The 21,471-nt window shown below is 40.7% G+C and overlaps 1 protein-coding gene across 1 annotated transcript in view; it reads right to left on the reverse strand.

The window, feature by feature from the left end:
* ATF6 (activating transcription factor 6) overlaps nucleotides 1-21,471 on the reverse strand; it is a 129,500-nt gene that overhangs the window by 56,957 nt on the left and 51,072 nt on the right. Inside the window, exons 8-11 of the mRNA XM_089683075.1 lie at nucleotides 10,160-10,345; nucleotides 9,181-9,272; nucleotides 5,076-5,204; nucleotides 2,860-2,976 (exon numbers count right to left, since the gene is read on the reverse strand). Of these exons, the coding sequence (XP_089539201.1) occupies nucleotides 2,860-2,976; nucleotides 5,076-5,204; nucleotides 9,181-9,272; nucleotides 10,160-10,345 (524 nt within the window). The remainder of the gene's footprint in view (nucleotides 1-2,859; nucleotides 2,977-5,075; nucleotides 5,205-9,180; nucleotides 9,273-10,159; nucleotides 10,346-21,471) is intronic.

Genomic DNA, 21,471 nt, shown 5'->3' on the forward strand with positions numbered 1-21,471 from the left:
TAGATGACAGTACAATAATTAAAACAGGCTTACTTAGGCCTGGTTCGTACCTATGTGTTTTTCCATGCTTTTTGTATTTTGCAGAAACTCACTACAGCCCATTCAACATGGTTTCCTATGGGACACGTTCACATCTATCCATTTTAAGACGTTGCATTTTTGAATAGGGTCAGGGACGCTTTTTCTCACAGATTGCAACATGCTTAGGTGTGAACCAGGCCTGAGTGAACACTGAGCTGCACTCATAGGAACTGCAAATGCCTGCCAATATTCTGGATTGGATTGGGTTGGATAGGCAAAGTCAGCAATAAAAATAACTACAGGGGGAACACAAAGAACTACTTTATATCTTTCTTGCCCCTCAGACCTATATTTCTTAATAACCTCCCTTTGCTAAAAGAAGAAAGATTCTGTAAAGAAAAACACTGAAGGAAGGGGAACATGCAGAACAGCAGCAGCACTGATGTTTAAGTTTAGAAGGCCCACATGTGGCTCATGAGATAAAACTGAATACCACTGCTATGAATCCTGAAAACAGATTTTCGAAAATCTCATTACTGGTTCTAAGACCTTGTGGTAAAATACATAAATGTTGATGTCACAAAAGGAGCCTAAATTGATAGTGGTTACAATTTGGAAACATTTCCATTTCTTACATTTCTAAGAAATGATCTCAAGGAAACAACTAAAACCGGATGCAAAATCTAGATAGTGGGTGACAGAAACCGGTTCTTATTCTGCATGCTTGAAGTTCAGCTTCTACTTTTCCCATGCAAACAGAAAAAAGATCAGGCTAATGTGAACACTCCCTGAATCATATTGATGCTTCAAAAATAGTACTAAAAGAAAAAGAAAAAAAACTGTGAAAAAAAGGTTTTCTAGTGTCAACAAATAGGTAATGTAATGAACAGCCTACCCCACCTACTGGCTGTTGCTCTGTACCGCTGCTCAGGTCTCTCTATGGTTTCGATTTGTGATCTTGAATTCTACAGTTTGCTCATGCCCTGAACAGAGGTCTGTCAGGCTCAGACTTCTGTTGGAATGTTTATGCTTTAGAGCAGGGGAGGACTGACCATTTGGAAACTCGGGCACTGCCAGAGGGCCCGGGGTCAGTAGGAGGCCCCATGAGATGCCACTGGTACCTTTTTCATAGGCTTTTTTGAGTTTGGGCAAGAACACAGGGGCCCCATGAGTTGTCATTCCGCCCCTGCTTTAGAGATTATTAGCAAATTGTTTAAACCGCATTTTTACTTTATCCTATACTCATCATTCGGCTTTTACTTTACTATTGTCAATCACTGCCCTGTCTACCTGTCTGGAACCCGGACTCAGAACAAGCATGGGAAAGCAATTCTAAACAAACCATTATCCACAGTGGGTCTACTGACCTCTGTGACAAGCAAAGAAGAAGAAAAAAAAAAATACTATATTTGACTACATTGCAGTTCACTATACAAGAAATTAAAATAACACAAATAAAAAGCAAACATCATAACTGCAAGAACAAAGCTATACAGGCCTTGTTTTTATTATACTGCAAACAATAACTGGCTTTTCCTTTTCGACTGGATTATCCAAAAATAAAGAGATTATGCAAACGCAACATACAATTCGGAGAACTTACTAAAGTTAGAGCAGACAGAAGCTGCTTGCTTATTAGTACAGCTTCTCCAAAGTCTAACTTCCACTTGTTCAGTTAAAGACAAAAACACAAATTGACTAGTGATTTCCGCTAATGCCAGAGGTAACTTGCCCAATGAGTTCACAAAACACGGATTGAAAGTAGCAATGATCGTATCAAGGTTGCTGTATCTTGGGAAACTTTGCTGCTTTCTGTACCAGCAGGACACCATAAGCTGTAATTAGACTAGAAAAGAGAGTGCACAGGCTCCTAGTGCGGTAACTTGTATTAAATTACTAAAAATAATAAACCTGTATCGGGCATATCATCCACTCCATGTGGATATTGCTGCTGTTAATTTCCTCTTGCAGCCATCATCAGAATGACACTTTGGCCATCATCTGCAGCTCCACAGGCTGAGCACATGCTCTCCTCACTGTCACGCTGACAGTTAAATAAGTCAGTGAGGAATGCTCACATTAAGCAGTGCTACATGGGAGGAAGCGGCGTGTGCTCAGCTGTGAAGCTGCAGCCAATGGCTGAAGTGTCATTCTGATGGTGGCTGCACGAGAAATTTAACGGCGGCGATATCCACATGGAGTGGATGATATGTCCGATACAAGCTTACTATTGTGAGTGCAACTTTTATTGCAGTCATTTAACAAAGGTTACTGCACAAGGTGCCTCTTTCCTTTGTCTATTTTCAGTTAAAGTGACACTAAACATTATCCTCATTCTCAAAAAATATTCTGCAGTATTTTCTGCCTCCTTATAACATCTTCTGTGACCTTCAAATACTCTTCCCCCTCCACTTCCCTTTGTTTGGAACCAGCAGTGTATGCTTGTTGAGGTCATTTGTACTACTCTACACACACTGCAAGCCCAAAGTCCATAGTCTCTAGTCCATTGGGGAAGTGAGCAAGGAGTGGGTGACTACATTAGTACATACAGTGGGACCATGGCGTCTCAACATAGCCACCTTCTAACAAAGTCAGATCACAGCAGTGAAAAATAAAAATTTGGAAATGTGTAGAAGGCAGAGAACTACAGAATGTAAATTTTTGAGTCAAAAATACACACTTGGGCAGCATTGTTTTTAAACCAAAGTTTAGTGTCACTTTAAGCACTGAAAATAAAAGATGGAAGCTGACTGGTTGTCATGTACAGCAGGTCGAGATTCTGTTTGCTCCAATCATAGTAAACTCCCCTCACTATATTTTGATATAATTCTTACTTACCTAAGGGTTTCTGTTTGGTTGATTTGAGGCCGACAAGGAGGAGAAGCAGGAATGTAGAGTAATGGCTCCTCTTTCACAATCATCAGTGCCTTTTCAGCTGACATGAAATGTCCAGAACTAAAAAGGCAGAAATATAGAGCAAGAAATCAAGGTTTATATATAATGTTTCACATCCCAAATGCATATTCCAAACTAAAAAATATTTACGGTCCATGAAGAAAAACAGAAATATATGCTGTGCATGCACCATGTTTGCTCACTGGCAGAAGTGGAAAGACAGAGGGGCAATCAGACTGCACAATTTCAGTACATTTATTATGTAGTGCAAGGGCCTACAAAAACAACCTTTAATTTATCTCCAATTAGACTCTACCATAGATTGTTGCTAGAGAAACTAAAAGATGTTTGTACAGCTTCTAGAGGGATCCCCAGAAATTGTATTTATGTCCACAATACAAGGAGAAAAAAAAAAAAACACACACACCATTTTACCAAGGGCATCCTAAATTTTTTACTATCAAGCTGTGTCCCTTAATGGATGGTAGAGAAAAAAGGATTTGTGTGCTCATTGTAAAATCCTTCTCTCAAAATCTATCATGGGACACATCTTGAGAGCAAATAACATAGGTTTATACTTCTGCCCAGGGCTCGACAAACCCCAGGCGCCATTTTGCCATGGCGACTAGAGATTGCGTCATGGCATCTGGGCTTTTGTCAGCCCATTCACTGTTGACACTAGGCACCATTAAGACCCTCCTAACAGCCTCCTTACTGCTGCTGTCCGTTGTGCACTTTTCTGTCTTGTGTATCATATGCCGCCTGCCAGTGTACATCTTCGTACATTTGAAACAACCGTGCACAGCCCTGGAAGCTAGATAGAAACATAATATTTTGCAAGGGCTTCTGGCCATTGGTTAGCATGATCATGTGATAGAAGTGTCCAATAAGAGTCTGTTCTTTCTTCTGGGAAAAAAAAAGAGACTCTACACAGCATAAATCACCTCCACTCCTTGGTGTTCTCACTCTTTCTACTCCCTGAATATGTGTACTACTAATATCACAAGGCATTTTAATGATGTTCATGAGGACGAACTCACTGCTTTACAGAATCTGGGAATAGAAAGAGTGAGAACCCAGAGGAGGGGAGGGGATTTATGTAGTATTTTAAGTAAATGTAAAGTATTTTGGAGATTTCATATTCAGACAAGAATTCCAGGTCTTAAATTTTGAATTGGACCTTACCTTACCCACTAATATGATTGAGGTTTTGTTCATTTTGATACAGATAGATATATATATATATATTTTCATTCAAGAACAATGTCTCCATCACTGCCGATATAGTTGTCCAGTAGTTATGCAGTACCACATGTCTATATTTGTTAGTTTGTGAATATATATATATAAAAATAAAATGGTTTCCTTATGAAAAGTATTTGCATATGGAAGTATGAACTGTTTTGCTGTTTTGATGGTTGAGCACACCTGATACTTTAACGGTGGAGGTATTTAGGTGTGCATGATGAGATTAACAGCCAGGTTTTGACAAGCACTGCTACAGTGTGAAATGCGTAAACCTCTTCCCTCCCGTCTGTACATCTGTGTTGCTTTTACATGTGGTGATTAATAATGGCTATTTGGATCTTTCAGTCAAGTGTGCAGCCATCTGGATTTCAGTTCAGTAGACATCAGTTACGACTGGGCTTGCACCTCAGACATTACAGATCACACAGCCATGTGCTAGCTCACCTTGAGCACCAGCAGTTTGCAACAACATGTGGTTTGGTGCAGCACAAGTTTGAAAATGATGCAGGCTCATTTTTTGTGCATAGGGTAACGCATTGACATTAATGGGCTGCCCTAAACTAGACTAGTGAGAATGCATAAAATAGTGTGCACGTTTTGTCTCACCTCCTGATGTGAACGGAGCCTAAACATCACTCCATATCTTCCTTGCATTTTATTGGTCACAAATCCTATTTACTTCACACACCTCATGTTTTAAAAGGAATTAGCCAATCCTAGATTTACTGGTTTCTTTAGTAATAACTGCATTCTTATTATAACACCACAACACTAGGCTAGAAATGCAACAAAGCATAAAATATATTACTTCAAACAAAATATGAACATGCAAGTATAACCTCTGAGAAAATACAATAAAAAGTTACATAAAAAAATAAAGATGGAAATCCATAAAATATTACCAAAATTACCTGAAATCACTTTGTGGGATATCCTTGTTTTTCATATGGACTTCACCAGGTGAAAACTCAAGCAGGCGTCTATTATGGTTAACTGTCCTGACCTCCATGTCAAATTCTCCAGAAGTGGATTCTAAAACGCTAATTAAAAAAAAAAAAAAAAAAAAGTGTAAAAAATAGGACTTTTGTACTTATTGTAAAATCAGTTACTTGGACTTTATTTAAAAAGGGACACAAAATTTAGAGACAATTGATTTATACTGCCTGCTGTCTACAGTAGGATGTGGACATTGGCAACATGCCACATAATGCTTTGTATAATCAGGTTAAACATCGTTATTCCCTTACAGGATATCACCACTTTCCTCGGGTATGGATGCCAATTCCGGTTCACAGAAGCATGTATGGGAAGACAGGAAACCAAGTGCACTACATAGCATAAAATCATTTAAAAAGGCTTTATTAAAATCAATGAAACAACTCACATACAAAAAAACAAAAAAAACACATGCTTCTGTGAACTGAAGGTGACAGCCATATCTGAGAGAAGTGGTCATATCCTCAAAGGGCATAACCATGATTATCCCAAGTGTTATGTGACTTCTCTGGTTAGAGGATCAAATTTTTTCAGTAAGCCTTTTTGGTGTGGCACCCGGTGGAGGAAGAAATAAATGTTTTTCACATCTTGAAGAGGTTTATCATATTCACACACTCTGTACACAAGTGGGATATGGAAAGGAAGACTTGCATGTCTATTGTGGATGTTAATTTACAGTTGTGTAGACATTATACATTTATTCGTGCTTAGTCATGCACTTTTAGTATATTTCACAGTGTGAATTTCTTTGCTTAATCTTAGGGTCGCACCAATACCAGTTTTTATACCGACGAGTACAAATACAGATACTTTCGGTCAAGTACTCACCGATACAGAGTACCTTTGAGGTGTGACTTGAGACCATACAAAATGAATGGGCTCAAATCAATGTATGCAGTTTGAACAAGAATGCAGTGTGATTCCTGTCCAAATGGCATATGGTTTCCCCCACCGCTCCTGTGTGATCCCAGTATTGAAAGACAGGGAAGCGCCGTCTAAGAAGTGCAGCAATGCACAAACAAACTATTTAATGTTATAACAACTCACATTTAAAAGTATATAATACAGTGGGGAAAATAATTATTTGATCCTCTGCAGATTTTCTAAGATTGCCCACTTACAAAGAAATGAAGGGTCTACATTTTTATCATAGGTGTATTTTAAATGATAGACACAGAATACCAACCAAAAATCCAGAAAAAAACATGATACAAGTGTTATAAATGGATTTGCAGTTCAGTGAGTAAAATAATCATTTGATCCCCAAGCAAAACATGAGTTAGTACTTAGTGGAGAATCCCCTGTTGGCAAGCACAGAGGTAAGACCTTTCTAGTAGTTCGTTACCAGGTTTGCACACATCTCAGGAGGGATTTTGGTCTACTCTTCTTTAAAGATCTTCTTTATATCTTTAAGTTTTCTTGGCTGTTTCTTGGCAACTCGAAGTTTCAGCTCCCTCCATACATTTTCTATAGGATTAAGGTCTGGAAACTGGTGAGGTCACTCCATGACCTTAATGTGCTTCATCCTAAGCCACTCCTTTGTTGCCTTGGTGGTATGTTTTGGGTCATTGTCATGCTGGAAGACCCATCCACAACCCACGTTCAGTGTTCTGGCTGAGGGAAGAAGGTTCTCATCCGAGGTTTTACAATACATGGCTCCGTCCATTGGCCCCTCAATGCAGCAAAGTTAGCCTGTACATTTAGCACAGAAACAGCCCCAAAGCGTATGGTTTCCACCTCCATGCTTGACTGTAGGGATGGTGTCCTTAGAGTCAGTCAGCATTTTCTTCCTCCACACACGGTGAGTAGAGTCAATGTCAAAGAGCTCAATTTTGGTCTCATCTGACCACAGCACTTTCTCCCAATCCTTCTCTAAATCATTTTGATGTTCATTGGTCAACTTCAGATGGGCCTGTGCATGTGCCTTTTTGAGGAGGGGGACCTTGCAGGCCCTGAATGATTTCAATCCATGGCGGCGTATTGTGTTACTAATGGTTTGTTTGGTGACTGTGGTCCTAATTGCCTTGAGATCATTCACAAGCTCCTCCCATGTAGTTCTGTGCTGATCCCTCACTTTTCTCATGATAATCCTTTATCCAAAGAGGTGAAATCTTGCATGGTGCTCCAGACCGAGGGCGATTGATGGTTATTTTGTATTTCTTCCATTTGTGAATAATCGCTCCAACAGTTGTCTCCTTCTCATCAAGCTTCTTGCTGATGGTCTTTTAGCCCATTCTGGCCTTGTGCAGTCTACAATCTTGTCCCTGATGTCCTTTGGTCTTGCACATGGTAGTGAGGTTTGAATGGAAAAAAGAGATTCTGTGGAAAGGTGTCTTTTATACACATAACGAGTTGGAATACACATAAAGTTAGGAGTACCTTCCTAAATTGACAGGACTAATTAGTGTACCACATGGGCACATAGCCAGTCTGCAGGAGCCAGAATTATTGTTGGTTGGTAGGGGATCAAATACTTATTTTACTCACTGAACTGCAACTCAATTTATAACATTTGTATATTCCTGTGTTTTTTTCTGGTTTTTTGGTTGATATTCGCCTTCATTTAAAATGCACCTATGATAAAAGGCTCTTAATTTCTTTGTGAGAAATCTTACAAAATCAGATCAAATAATTATTTTCACTACTGTATAGCTTGCATGTCAAGATATAAGATGTATATGTGGTCTGCCCCCAAGCTGACATCACTTCTGCTCTATATCCACAGGGGTCCCAAAACGTCCTACATCTCCTACAGCCCTATGAGCGCCGCAAGCGGCAGAATGATATCCATCTTGATCATACGGAATAACTGAGCAAAGAGTTTCAGAGAAGCATAGGCGTAGATCAGGTTGTACTGATCCCACAAAGACACCAGAGCATTCATTGCTTACGTCAGATTATTTCGTCACCTGGAAAAAATCTGTCCAATTGGCAGCTAGAAGGTTTATATCTGGCATCTCACTTGTAACACAGAAGCACTTTCAGGTGCAAGAACCATTCCCCTGGGTCCAGGCGCTGCAGACCAAGGTTGTCTACCTGCCAATGGTCAAAACCTGGGATATGAAAGGCTGAAAAGGCTGCAACATGAATTTCTGCCATGGACAGAATTTTTGTTACCCCTCTTACTGTAATGACAATTTCGGTTCCTCACTGACGGTTGACATACACCACTGCCATGGCATTGTTCAAACTAATCCAATTAAAAAAAAAAAAACCTTATTCTGGACATCAAGAGTTATAAGGACAACCAAATCATGCAGACTTCCAAAATGTTTCTCAGAAGACAAGATTTCTGCTGCGTCTAAGCTCCCTGCACCAACAAAGTGTCTAGGCCTCCTCCCCAGCCCTTTAGACTGTGATCCATTTTTGGGATATTCCAAGACAACAAAAAGGAAGCCACAAAACAATCTGGTTCTCAGTGTCAACAGAATTGGCTTGTCTACAGACTGAACTGACTTGTCCATGATAACAGAATGTTGAGTTGAAGAGGTCTGGAGGTCTTTACATATACAGTTAAAAATGTACTAGTCCACCCTTTTGGAAAAAACAGAGAAAATCACATTGCACAAACTGCAAACAATCATTTTGGGGTCTTCGGCTCTTCTCCCCCCCACCCAAATCCCATTTAATTGTGTGCATGGCTGATACAATAAATCACATTTAAATCCCAACTCCAGGAAAAGTCCATCCTTTTCAAGGGGGATGTGCCCACACTGCAAGGGTTAACTGCTCATTTCTATCTAGGGTAGAAGAAAAGCAATCTGGCAGTGGACTCCGCATCTTAAAAATGTCATAGGGCCCAAGATCACTGGAACGTAAAGAAGAGGCTGCCAGGAGCAGTCTAGCAATGTAGAGGAGTCTGCGGGAGCAGAGAAGTAAAACTGCTGCACCCAGTCCACCTAGACAAATAACCAGGACTTTCAGTTTTCCCGGAGTTCAGCTTTAACCATGAATAAACCTGCTGGTACCATTTCAGCCTTGAAACAATGCTATAGAAGACATTATAAAATAGTATGTTACCTAAGTGGGTTGAAATTCAGCATTAAAAATACAGCCACCATCATCAGGCAGACAGCTCTCCTCTTTGGAGCAGTCACTTTAAGTTTCTGATTCTGCAGAAAAATACATGAATGATATCCCTTAACAATCTTATCAAGTGTTTGTTTATATATATATATAAATATAAAAAGAACAATGATATGTAACAACTCATTACTTTATAAGATAAAGTTGAGCAACATGTCATGTATCCCTCCCAAAAGATTCCTTTCCATCTCCCAACAATAAAAGCAAAAAGCATCCTCTTGAAAATCAAGCAGTTTGGAGACTCAGTGACATCATCAGTGGGTCTGCTTTCAACTATTATTTGCAGCCATCAACTCTTACTTGCAGCCATGGAGGGGGGGTAGAGTGAACAGTGTGTGCAGTGGCTGAGTAGAATGTAATAAAGTAGCTTAGATCCCCTACTGCATCTGCAAGAAGGGCATCTGTAGGTTTTCAAAGCCAGCAATGCACCACTACATTTACAACATTAACATATAAAGAGTAAAAGGCACATTGTTTTTGATTTAAAGCAAGTGGATATTACTAGGTAAGCATGCTGACCACAACAAATAATGCCCAACAGTGTTGCCAGCGTCACAAGGCGGCTAGGGAGAGTATCCCTTGCATTCAGGGCACAAAGGAAGTGATTGGATGATGCTGGATTTCATCCAATCTGGAAATTATGAGGCTTCCAATAGTTGAATTGAGAGGAGACAGTGTAGCTGCATTTCATCAGGAGAGCACAGAGAACCAACTTAAAAGTAGATTAATGAAGTTGGAGTTGAGCTTCAATTGTGCAAATAACGGTCTGCCTAAAGGAAGGTATTTACACCCAAGATACAGCACATCACCAGTTCGTTTTGCCAGAGCCTTCAGTACATTTACATTTCATAGAAGACAATATGATTAAGTGTAATGTTGACAAAAATCGAAAAGCCCCACTTCTTTTCATTACCTCTGATACAACTTCCTCCAGCAGCTTTTGCAAAGAGCCATTTTCTTTCTTAAGCCTCTCATTCTCAGATAAGGCTGCTCTCAGGCGCAGTTCCAAACCCTGCATATATTCCTTCTTTTTTCTTCTAGACTGGAAGGCAGATTCGCGATTTTTGATCATTCTTTGCTGCCTCCGTATAACATTCATCTGTAAGAACAAATTTTGGATAATATCATTGTTCGTCACTTCCAAAAATTACGGTTTCCAAAATAAGTAATATTGCCAATATGGAAATCTAGTATAGTTACAGTCTCTTTGCAATAGGCAACAATAAGGCAATGGAAATCTGCTCTCAGAACCTAGAAATTACAAGCACAGTCTGTGTGTCTCCACAGTCATGATATGTAGGCAAGTCAGTGTCATCAATAGACAACAATAGCCATCTTTTCGTGGATAACATTGTTCTTATCTTTTACCAGGTTCTAATTTGTATATTGTGAATAGAAAACATATTACAATGGAAACTAAGGTTTTCTGTCTTTTTGTTAATGTATACATTATTAAAACTGTTTTATATCTGATCTACTATACACAGAACATACATTTTTTTGTTTTATAAACATTTAATACATGATTTACCAAGCCAATGTGGGTTAGCTAAAAAGAGACAGCATCAACAAAGATGCCTACTATGAGGCATCATCTTTCTGACAAACTTTAGGCTAAGGATGCATTCACACTTGTGAATACACTCTGTCTGAGATTATATGTGAGAAACACAGCAGGGGTTCCTGCTATCAGTTAGGAGAGGCATCCTCACTGAAAGCAAGGGGAGGCTGTGGGCTCTTGCAGCTGATTGCGTCCACTTGCATGTAATCTCTCAAGCAGTGAACACATGCAATCTTCAAAAAAAGGGCAGAAATACATACCTGGAAATTACAGGCTAGTCAGTCTAACTTCAATAATATGTAAATTAATGGAGGAGATAAGGGACTATATTCAATAATTTACTACTAATCACATTTTTTGAATGTATAATCAGCATGGAGTTATAAAAGCTGCTAACATTCTGCAAGGAAGTGAGATACCATTTAAATAAAAGGAAGGCCTGTGGACGTAGTGTATTTGGATTTTGCAAAAGAATTCAATACAGTTTCCCATAAATGCTTCATTCACATATTGAGGTCTGCTGGCTTAGACCATAGTGTATGTACCTGGATAGAAAACTGGTTACAGAGGGCATGTCCAAATGGTGGTGATAAATAGCGTGTACTCAAAATGGTCTGGAGTGGTAAGTGGGGTACCCGAGGCTCTGTCCTGGGAACAATTCTGTTTAAGACTGAGCTATTTATACAGTTGTGTCCAAAATTATTCAACCCCCACTGAAATTGAGTGTTTTGGCCAGTTTGACATTGCTTTTGATCATTCAGTCATCTTGCTTACATTTACATTAAAGAGGCACTTGTAGGTCAGACAAATATAACATAACAGTTATAATGAAATAACCACAAATGTCTTTTCTGTGCTCACAGCATTATCAGTTTTATTCAACCCCCAAGTGACATTCAATCTTAGTACTTAGTACAGCATCCTTTTACAGTTATAACAGCTTTTAAACGTGAAGCATAGCTTGACACAAGTGTCTTGCAGCGATCTACGGGTATCTTCGCCCATTCTTCATGGGCAAAGGCCTCCAGTTCAGTCACATTCTTAGGCTTGCGCACTGCAACTGCTTTCTTTAAGTCCCACCAGAGGTTCTCAATCGGATTTAAGTCTGGTGACTGCGATGGCCACTCCAAAATGTTCCAGCCTTTCCTCTGCAACCATGCTCTAGTGGACTTGGAGGTATGCTTGGGATCATTGTCCTGTTGAAAGGTCCAACGTCTCCCAAGCCTCAGGTGTGTGACGGACTGCATCACGTTTCCATCCAATATCTCCTGGTACTGAAGAGAATTCATGGTACCTTGCACACGCTGAAGCTTCCCTGTACCTGCAGAAGCAAAACAGCCCCAAAGCATGATTGACCCTCCACCATGCTTCACAGTAGGCAAGGTGTTCTTTTCATCATAGGCCTTGTTCTTCCTCCTCCAAACATAGCGTTGATCCATGGGCCCAAACAGTTCTAATTTTGTTTCATCAGTCCACAGAACACTATCCCACAACTTTTGTGGTTTGTCCACATGGCTTTTGGCATACTGCAGTCGACTCTTCTTATTCTTTGGAGACAGCAAGGGGGTACGCCTGGGAGTTCTGGCACGGAGGCCTTCATTACGCAGTGTGCGTCTTATTGTCTGGGCTGAAACTTCTGTACCCACATCTGACAAATCTTTTCTCAGTTCCTCAGCAGTCACACGGGGACTTCTCTCCACTCTACGCTTCAGGTAGCGCACAGCAGTCGAAGTCAGCATCTTCTTTCTGCCACGACCAGGTAGCGTTTCAACAGTGCCCTTTGCCTTGAATTTGCGAATGATGCTTCCTAAGGTGTCTCTTGGTATGTTTAACATCTTTGCAATCTTCTTATAGCCATTGCCCTTCCTGTGAAGAGAAATCACCTCTTCTCTTGTCTTCCTGGACCATTCTCTTGCCTTCACCATGTTTGTAACCACACCAGTAAATGTCTAGAAGGAGCTGAGTATCACAGTCATTTTAAAGCTGCCTAATTGGTGCTTATTATGCTTGATTGCTGCTCGGTGACATCCACAGGTGTTTTCAATACCTGATGGAAAGCACCTGTATGAACCTCTGTTCTTCAGAGTGGTAGTCTTTAAGGGGTTGAATAATTGTGGCAATGAAGAAACCACATAAGAACCATTTACTACTGTATTACATAAACAATTGATGTCATTTTAGTTGCATTTGGGTAGTTACAACGTCCTTGTAGGATTTGATTCTGAATACAATTCCAAATGTACACTATAGTCCCTAAACCCCTTTACAGCATTGGGGGTTGAATAATTTTGGACACAACTGTACCATCCATTATATAGTAAATGAATAGATTAGAGTTTGCGTATGATACAAAGCTAAGCAGACAAACTTTACAGCAGGATAGAAAAACCATACAGGAGGATCTCAATAACATAAAGAGGAAGGCAACCACACGGCAAATAAGGTTTGTTGTTGAGAAACGTAAAGTAATGCACTTGAGGGCCAAAACATGAATGCAATTACTAGCCAGGAGGAAAACAATCAGAATAGAAAAAGATCTGGAGTTTCTAGTAGATCACAGGTTCAGCAATAGCATGTACTGCCAAGCAGAATATTAAAAGCATTAAAAAGGTTATCTACTTGAGATAAAACTATAATTCTATGACATTAGAAGACTGGTTCAGCCACATCTTCAGTATGCTATCCAGTTCTAGTCATCAGTCCTCATAAAGGATGTGCTGGAACTGGAAAGAGCCCAGAGAAGAGCGATAAAGCTGATAACAGGACTGGAGGACTTCATGCACAGAATGCGTTTAATGCTTGTAATCATTCCTTGGAACTGAAGGTAAAAAAAAAAAAAAAAAAAAAAAAAAACAACCTTCTGTGTGCAGCAGCCCCCCAGCTCCCCCAATACAGCGATATGTACTGTAGTCTCGGCTATCTCAGGACTCCCTCTTCTCATTGGCTGAGATGGAAGCGAGAGCCATTGGCTCCCAATGCTGTCAATCACAGACAGGGAGCCAATGAGAAGAGAGAGGGGGCAGGGCCGAGCCGCAGTTCCATGTGTGAATGGACACACAGAGCAGCGGGTGCCCCCATAGCAAGCTGCTTACTGTGGGGGCACCCAACAGAAGGGAGGGGCTAGGAGAGCCAGCGGGGACCAGAGAAGAGGAGGATCTGGGCTGCTCTGTTCAAAACCACTACACACAGCAGGTAAGTATAGGCATGTTTGTTATTTTACTTTAAAACAGCCATTCATTATTTAAAAGATGTTCCTTTAAGCCAGCTGTATATAAATACATTACTTAAAATTATTTTAAATTTACTAACACCGGATCTCCATGCTCTGCTTTGGACAAAAGCACATAAGAAAATATTAACCACACTTTGTGTTTAACGTTATATTCAAGTAAAACAACACATCCTTGTTAATTCATTGGACTGGCACAATATTGTTACTTTAGTGCCAGCTGTTTCTAGTTTTGTGCTGAGAAAGTTTTGATGGCTTTTCCATTTTTCTGGCTCACAGCAAAGATAAACAGTAATGCAGGTTTTGCAAATGGAACAAATTATCAAACTAAATCAAAACGCCACATCATAAAACAATGAGTACCATGATCCAACTAAATATGTTCTGTAACTGTAAAACGTGAAAGAAAAACCAGACTAAACCAACTGAATGAGAAAAGTGATTTGAACAACTTCGAAGAACATTCTGTGAAAACAACGCGCACGCACGCACGCACACACGAAGTAGGAGCTGCAGTGAAAATGCTAATTATTTTACCAACTGTCCAATGTTTCAATAGAACACAGCCCACCTTTCCAAGGCAAATCCAATAGAATTATTATTTTTTTTTTAATCTAAATTTCTTCATAACTTTTAGACCAAAATGTATTCCGCTACATATTTTTGGTAAAAAACTATTTCCACTTCGCATATATTAAATGGTTTACCTGAAAAGTTACAGCATCTACAAACTATGCAATATATCCTAGAATTATTATTTTTTTTTTAAGAAAAAGAATGGCGGTGCTCAGCGACTTCTAGCCAGACTGTTATAGTACGGTGGGCAATATAACACGGACACTTTGTGGGAACTGACACTGACATCACCAGTGACACGAATACAGTGATCAGTGCTAATAATATACACGGACATTTTACGAATGACACTGACAGGGGAAGGGGGACAATCAAAGGGTTAACGGTGCGCATAACAAGTGTAAAGTGTTTACTGTTCCAGTTTTTATTTCCTGCTTTGAAGGGAAACAAAAAAATGGTACATTGCTGCTGTTTCTAGAGAGCTCTGTGTTGTTTATCTACACAGACCTCCCTCCTGTCACTCACTCCACCGATAGGTGGGTCCCAGCTACAAATCGTTTGCCGGGACCCAGTGATCGGCACATGCTGGAGCCAGTGACAGCACAGCCAAGTGTGCCGGCGCACGTCCCCTACCTGAAAATTATATATAATTTATTTATATTACAGTGCATAGTCGGAAACTGACTAAGTTCTTAATTGTACAATACTTACTATTACAATTAACGACATGTTTTACTGACACACACACACATATATATACATACATACATACATACATATACACATACATACACACACCATAACATTAGGACCACTGACAGCTAAAAGGTGTTAAAATGGCATCTGAAAATGTGTGGGATATCTTCGGTAGCAAGTGAACATGCTGTCCCTAAAGCAGAAAATATATTGGCAACTGCAAAGACCTCTGTGACTCTGACAAGTGCCAAATTCTAATGGGCTAGACGACTGGGTCAGAGCAACTACAAAAACTACAGCTCGTTAGGTTTCCAGTCTGCAATGATCAGTGTCACGGACGCGGCGTCAGACCCCAGCCCTACTCACTAAACTCGTGACTGAAGGACTAGCCAGTCTAAAACCGCGATGTCACGTGCGTAACAAAGCCACACCCAGCTGCACCCTGCACAACAATTTTCCAGCTAATTGGACCACAATCGATGTACTGGCAGCCTGAGCGATTGTTACTGGGTCAGGTTAATTACGCAATTAACCCTTCACACTGCCACCACCTCCTTTTTGTACAGAGAAAGAGGAAACTCGGCGATATCCGCAATAACACTACAATGGTTATACAGAAGGTTAAACAAACACAGTAGCATTCTCTTTAGAGGCAGGAATTTGTAAATTGTAATAAAGCGCTATAGAAACAGTTCAACACTTTCAGAAGGAAAGATTTATTACTAAAAGGTCAAACGGGTGCAATAACAATATTTATAGAAAAAGATGTAACTAAGATATATATATATAAATATACAGAGACCAACAGCACAGCAAAGAGATATCAGAGAGAGGTGAAAGGGTTAAGGTACTTGCCAAAGTCCTGGGTTTCAGAGATCCAAGTTTCAGAGCGAAAGGGCACAGGTCTCCCCAGGTGGTACCGACGTTAAAATGGGAGACGTCTTCAACTTCTTCTCTTAGGCCAGACAGCCTACTTTGTAGTTCCCCAGCAGGGAGTGTTTCTGAAGTCCAGGACTAATACCCCGTTTAGGGCATGGAGGTCTGGGCAGATACCTCAACTAGAGGCAAAATCTCCCCTAACATATATTTTGGCCCATAACTTTCTATCTGCACAAGTGACATTCCACCCGCGGGTAGATTATTAAGCAGATACGTCTGAGGATTGATTAGATATGAATTATGAAATTATACACTGAACGGTTCATGAGATCTACTTTTCTGTTTTTCTATGTATTCGAGACAATGCAAGTGACCTACCAAACTGTTTGTCCTCTCGTGGCCAATCTGACAATATTTCATATATCCAGTTTTTATGTAAGTCTCTCATATTCCAAGATATGAGACATAGGGGAAAAATGGATTTTAACAAAGGTTATCTGGTCGTGTTTCCTTGGAATGTTCTTTGAACGCCGGGGAAAGCTTGCCTGATCTTATATGAGGTGTTAAATTGCACAGGTTCTTTGGACAGCTAGGCCCGGCTCAGAGAGGTGTTTTATAGCTCTGAGCTCCCTGCTGGCTCTAGCCTGCCAGTGACCCACAACCAGATGTCACTGTGGCTGAACAGAGAGGAAAGGGGGAAAAATGAGGGACAAAATGGAGATTCTTAACAAAATGGAGGATTGCGTCAGTCTCTGGTGCGCACGTTTGCAACAATCAGGACTCCTCAAAAAGGTCCAAGGAAGAAAAACCAATGAACTGGCGTCAGGGTCATAGGTAGCCAAGGCTCACTGAAGCACGTGAGTGAAGGCTGGCCTCTGTAGTCCAATCCAATAGAAGAGCAACTGTAGCTCAAACTGCTGACAAAGTAATGCTGGTTCCAATAGAAAGGTGTCAGAACACACAGAGCATCACAGTTTCTGGTGTATGGTGCTGCGTAGCTGCAGACAAGTCAGGGTGCCCATGCTGTTCATTGTCCACGGCTAAAAGCTTCAACAATGGGCATATGATCATCAGATCTGGCCCACGGAGCAATGGAAGAAAGTGGTCTGGTCTGATGAATGACATTTTCTGCTACATCATGTGGATGGCCGGGTGTGTGTGTGCATCGCTTACCTGCAGGGGAGATAGCACCAGGATGCACTATGGTAAGAAGGAAAGCTGAAAGAGGCAGTGATCTGCTACTGACGGCTTGTTCCCAGATACCACAGCATTGGTCTAGTGGAGTCCAATTCAATTGAAGAAAAAAAACCCCAAACAAACTAAAAGTAAATTAAAGTGGTCCATCTATAATGGAGGCAAATTTTGTTTTCATGGATTGATAGATACAATAATCTCTCTCCCTCTCTTCTTTTCCATTATGTTGCAGTCTGATGATACAGTTGTTTACAATTGGATTTTTTTTTCTACTTACCTAAAAAATCCATTTCTTGGAGTACACCACAGGACACAGACCAGGCTATAAGTCATTACTATCTGGGTTATGCTATATAAAACGGAATAAATCAGTATCCAAATATTACAAAAAAATGTACAATTAAAAGGTGCAAAATGTATTCGTGAAAAAATTAATGCCCTTCGCTTGACACTTAAAAATCACACTTTCACCCCTGAAAGTCCAAAGTTTAAATCATAAATCCTGGTGGCCAACTACAGGAAAAGTCTGACCTCTGTGATTGCCAACAAGGGATTTGCCACCAATTACTAAGTAATGTTTTGTGAAGGGGATCAAATACTTATTTCCCTTATGAACATGCAAATCCATGTATAATGTTAGATATTCATTTCTTTTGAATTTGTTGCTATTCTGTCTCTCAGTGTTACACTACACCTACCATTCAATTTTTGGACTGATCATTTCTTTGTGAGTGGACAAACATTCAAAATCAGCAGGGGATCAAATACTTATTTCTTTCACTGTATATCTTATCTGGCATTTGGAAATAACGGAGGATGTAATGAAGGAGCCGTGACAATTGAATAAGGCTTTTTGATCACGTTAATGGTAAGAGTATTCACTTTAGCCACGGGATTTTCATGGAGTAATGTTTTTGTTGGAGTGTACATGGAGTGTTGCACTATAATCACGTGTTCTCACGCAGTATTTTTACTATGTTTTTCACAATGTTTTCACATATGTATATATTATTACACTGAGGATAATACACTATCTCAGTTTGTTTTTTTGAGGTTCACTGCGATATTGGAATTCATTTCAATTTTTGAAATATCACTTTGAAGATTGCTGGAAGGATTTGATTGACACTAAAAAGGATTTATGATTTAAAATAACTGGGTTATGCGCCAACTATAGGTGAATGGACACTGGTGGACCAGAAACAAACAGACAGGAAGTTCTCCCCTATATAACCCCTCCCATACAGGAAGTCCCTCTGTTTTGTAGCAAGCAATGAACGTGGAGGGGTAAAAATGGATTTTTACAGGCTAGTAGAAAAAAAATAAAAATTCATTGTACATCACAGGACACAGCGCAGGCTATAATATTACTATCTGGCATATCCCAAAGCAATGTACCTGAGGGGAGGGAGACACAGACAAAAAAAAAAAAAAAAAAAAAAACAATCCTGCCGTCCGCAACACACTGCAGCCAAAAGCAGTATCCTCTGTGGCTCCCACATCCACTTGGTAAAAGCTTGTGAATGCACGTACCAAAGAGCATGTCGCAGCTTAGCAGACCCAAGCCACTGACGCTTGATGATGACTAACACAAGATGCTCCCACACTCCTGGTACAGTGCGATTTTTTCCTGAAAGGGGGTACCTTATCCTTCAAGCCATAGGCTTGCGTGATTAACTGGCATATCGACTGCAAAATTAGCTGCCATAGTTGCCACCTGACCTATTCTGGCCCCTCTGTCAGAACAAACAATGGAGTCTGACTGATTGATCTGTGCAGATAAGCTTCAATAAATTCTGACAGCCTGAACCACATTCAAAATGTGAAGAGCTTCTTCTCCTGGCAACTGCAGGAAAAAAAACAAAGAAAAAAAAAACACAATGTCCTGATTCAAAAGAAAACTTGAAACCACTTTCAGCAAAAGAGATGGATGAGTTCGAAACACTCTTTTACCATGGTGAAGGACAGCCCAAAACACAAGAATATTGGTGGGCATAACATTTCCTTAGGAGAACAACATCCCTGTACTGAGGCAGATCCCAAAATAACTCCCCAACCCAACAAACTGGCACTGATCGACATTATCCACCAGACTACTGAAAGGCAAGACTTCCCACTGTCCAGTTTCTGAGGAACCATCCACCAGTAATGCCCATAATACACTGGGAGCTAGGGAGATATGGCAATCCAGACACTGAACCTTCCTGTTCATACGGACAGGATATTCCTATGTAATGGCCTGGAGTAAAACTGGGTGGATGGAACAACCCTGAACGCCATCATTCCCAGCAAGCTTATGGGAAAAAACATATTGAAGGTAACCTTTGCCTATTTGAGCTTCTAGGACCGGATTTCTCAGAGACAGGCATTTTTTTTACAGCTTTTTTTTTTCTCTTTGGATCCAGATGCCTGTGGGAGCTGAAAAGACTACCTGGGTGAAGAGGTACCAACTGGTGAAGCACCGGTTTCTCTATAAACCTGACACCTGCCCTTCTTTTTACGTGGAAAAAAAGGGAACTCTGCCCCAAGAGATCGTTTAGGTCAATTTGTCCAATCCTCACCAACAGGCCTTCTCCATGAAAAGGAAAGCCTGCCAACCACTTTTACAGGGCAGCTCAGCAGACTGGCTTTTTTACCACAGAACACTGCATCTGTGAACTGACAACTGAGCCCAATGCACCACACAGCCAATAAACCACACAGCCTAAAGGTGATTTTGTAAATTCCTCCACATGCGATGGGTTTTTTTTTTTCCAGGCTTTGGCAAATGACAATGGCTTTCACAGAGGGTTGCATAGCAGAGCCAGCAAAACAAAAAGATGCTTTCAGAATAGATTCCAGGCTCTTGTCGGCTGGGTCCTAAAAATCTAGACAAGTTAGATATTTATTAAGACAGATCACTGCATCCACTGTGGGAATACTGCCCTCCCTTCAGCCGAAAGGACAACAAGCAAGAAGAGTGTACCATGCAGAAAGGAAATGTACTAGCAACTTCTATGCCCAGAAGCAATCACTTCAGCAATTCCAGGCCTGTCAATGCCACAGCCAAGTCAACCTTAGTGGCATACACTGAGGCTGATGTGTTAAGAGTAGGTACCATGCCAGAGAAGTGCAGTGTTTAAAATACACCTGATGCTTCTGGCCTTTCAGGAGATGAGAACACAGCGGATTAACCCCTCTAGGCTGTGCGCTTCCTCCACTCTTCCTTTTGGAAGCCCTCTAAATGTTTTGCAGGTAATATTGTAGCAACTTTGTTGCCAATATCCAATTACGCAGCTTTGCAAGTACAGTGGGGCAAAAAAGTATTTAGTCAGCCACCAATTGTGCAAGTTCTCCCACTTAAAAAGATGAGAGAGGCCTGTAATTGGCATCAAAGGTAGACCTCAAATATGAGAGCCAAAAGAGAAACAAAATCCAGACAATCACATTGGCTGATTTGGAAAGAATTTATTTGCAAATTATGGTGGAAAATAAGTATTTGATCACCTACAAACAAGCAAGATTTCTGGCTCTCACAGACATGTACCTTCTTAAGAGGCTCCTCTGTCCTGCACTCATTACCTGTATCAATGGCACCTGTTTGAACTTGTTATCAGTATAAAAGACACCTGTCCACAACCTCAAACAGTCACGCTCCAAACTCCACTATGGTGAAGACTAAAGAGCTGTCAAAGGACACCAGAAACAAAATTGTAGACCTGCACCAGGCTGGGAAGACTGAATCTGCAATAGGCAAGCAGCTTGGTGTGAACAAATCAACTGTGGGAGCAATAATTAGAAAATGGAAGACATACAAGACCACTGAATCTCCCTCGATCTGGGGCTCCATGCAAGATCTTACCCCGTGGGGTCAAAATGATCACAAGAACGGTGAGCAAAAATCCCCAACCACACGGGGGGGACCTAGTGAATAACCTGCAGAGAGCTGGGACCAACGTAACAAAGGCTACCATCAGTAACACACTACGCCGCCAGGGACTCGGATCCTGCAGTGCCAGACGTGTCCCCCTGCTTAAGCCAGTACATGTCCGGGCCCGTCTGAAGTTTGCTAGAGAGCATTTGGATGATCCAGAAGAGGATTGGGAGAATG

The sequence above is a fragment of the Staurois parvus genome, unplaced genomic scaffold (genome assembly GCF_062004578.1).
Source record: "Staurois parvus isolate SC_StPar_1 unplaced genomic scaffold, SC_StPar_1.0 ptg000300l, whole genome shotgun sequence".
In the NCBI taxonomy this organism is placed as follows: domain Eukaryota; kingdom Metazoa; phylum Chordata; class Amphibia; order Anura; family Ranidae; genus Staurois; species Staurois parvus.